General features: G+C 31.8%; 1 protein-coding gene across 1 annotated transcript; it reads left to right on the forward strand.

Moving 5' to 3' along the window:
- Positions 1-569: 569 nt before the first annotated feature.
- On the forward strand, positions 570-1393 carry LOC112451991 (chymotrypsinogen B-like). The gene is made up of 3 exons (XM_025011971.1): positions 570-585; positions 769-998; positions 1202-1393. The coding sequence occupies exons 1-3, from the start codon at positions 570-572 to the stop codon at positions 1391-1393; spliced, it is 438 nt and encodes a 145-aa protein (XP_024867739.1).
- Positions 1394-2453: the final 1060 nt, after the last annotated feature.

Here is a 2453-nt window from a genome sequence, read left to right on the forward strand (position 1 = left end):
TCCCCATAACCTTAAAGTATTTTAAAAAATCTTAAACAATTCATAAAACATGTGTGTTAACATTGTAGATAACGTTTTTATATGTAGTCATTTTGATAAACATCGTTTATTTAATATTTCCTGCCGGGCTTGTAAATTTTACGAGCAGATGTTGTTTTGGCTCGAACGCTGGTGACTGTCAAACGGAGAGCTAAGAAATTGTTAGGTTAACTGCAGGTATCATACCGTTCCGTATTGCTTTGTAACTACGATCAAACTTTATAATTACTACAACCAAATGAGTAACCAAATGATATTGTTTAGTTAACTCAAAAAATTTACCAAATTTTGCTTAATCAACCAAAAAATCCTTCCATTTTGCTATCGTAACAAAATTATTTATTATCTGTGAACAACTATATTTTTTTGTTACCATTAGTATAACTTTTCTCTCAGTGCATGGATTTGATAAATTTTACATTAAAATTAAAATTCTGTGTACATAGCGCGGTCGGAATTCTTCAAAGTCGATTTTCCCGAGTTTTTCTGAAAAGCGCGCCTTAATACTTTGGGAAATTGATGTCCGAGTGATGACCCTCAAGTACAGTAAGTACGAAAAAAAACAAAAATCCGTTAGCCTGAAGGTCCCCTTGTTAGATATATACTTTAATGCATACTAAAAAATTGTCACAAATTATAAAACTACTGAAAAAGTCTTACGAATGTATATCATGTCTTAATATTGATTTTAAGAAATTATTAGTTAAATATAATATTTCTCTATTTTAGATAATATTCAGCCAGTAAAATTCGCATATTACGAGAGCTTCATGAACAAATATGCGTATGTGGTCGGTTGGAAAAAAAATAACACGGCTAGCGAAATTATGTGGGATACAATGAAACTTAAGTACGCCACGTTGCCGATTATAGAAAATAATATATGCAGGCAATACTGGCCCATCAACGACAATCACATTTGCACTGCCGCAGAATTTGGAAAATTCGCTTGTCCCAAGGTAAAACATAATTACAAATAATAAAGTTATTGTTTATGACAATATATACTACAAAAATTGCAAGTATAAGTGCAATATTCTAATTCGCGCAGCATAAATAATATTATATCGTTTTAGTCTGCAGCTTTAATAAATAAAATTCGAAAGTTTCTCTCTTTTCGTAACAGTTATTTAATATTCGTTAAATAATATTTTATTTTTAGAAAAACAGCAGTGATCCTCTCATCGTAAGAAAAAATGGCCAGGACTTTCAAATAGGTATTATGACTTACGGAGACCAATCTTGTCCTGACAACTTACCTGGAGTGTATATTAAGGTTTCTGCATATATAGAATGGATTCGCGAAGTTATGAAGCGACAGAGTTGGGAAGTAACTCGTTACAAAAAGCTCTAATAGACGTCTACTAGACGTCCATCATGGAGATTAAAAACCTCCATTAAACATCCATGTAACTTCCCATGGACGTCTATTTAGCATCCATAGTTCCGCATTTCACATCTCCATTGGACCTCCATTAGACGTATTGATAGATCTCTTTTAGACGTCATATAGATTAACGATAGATGTTTCATAGAGCTTCGATGGATAATTAAAATATTTTAACTAAACGTTTTATAGATTCTTTATGGCTATACGCCTTGTTTATAAAGATTACAACAAATTAGATAATTATTTATAAGTTGTATCCAACAAATTATCAAAAATTGCTTCGCAGACCTTTGCTATGTGATACCAGAGGTATTATACTTCAGATGATCTGCAGCAAAGAATTATCGCAGTCAGACAGGCAGTCGTGCATCACCGATATTAAAAAAAAAGAAGTTAATTTTCGCAAGTTTGCACCCAAAATTTAAGTTGAATTGGATTAAGTTAAAATGGTGAAGAAAAGAAACTTGCTAAAAATTATTTAGAAGACCTATTAGGCATATTCGTTCTTTTGAGAATTTCCCAAATTTAAGTAAAAAACTCCATGATCATGATGACTTTTTTGCCTTTAGCCAACAAACAAAAGAAGTCGAGTCCGCACAAGAAGAATTGTATCGATTCTTATAAGGTAGTTAGTCCGTAATAATAATGTCAAAAAGTTAATAATAGACAAATGACATGTAGTATTTGGCTGGAATTGTCCGCGTTATGCATGTGTGTAAGAATTTCATATGTACATATATATTAGAAACTAATGTGTGCTATTAGATTAGGTTCACTTCAAAGCTAATTTCGAAGGTTAGCTGTCATATGCGTCCACCGTTAGTATCAGAAATTGTGTGTGAACTTTAAGTATCAATTACTTCGAAACTAGATGGTCAAAGGTCTTGTATATTTGTAAGTATATTTTTACAAGTCTCTTCTATCGTCTTCTTGTTTTTCATAAAAGTCGCAAGAGTAGTTTAATCGCTTCAATTAGAAACATGATGTTGGAAGACGTTTTTGTACCTATATAATACATGTAAAA

Source organism: Temnothorax curvispinosus, unplaced genomic scaffold (genome assembly GCF_003070985.1).
Source record: "Temnothorax curvispinosus isolate PA1 unplaced genomic scaffold, ASM307098v1 QBEX01002837.1, whole genome shotgun sequence".
In the NCBI taxonomy this organism is placed as follows: domain Eukaryota; kingdom Metazoa; phylum Arthropoda; class Insecta; order Hymenoptera; family Formicidae; genus Temnothorax; species Temnothorax curvispinosus.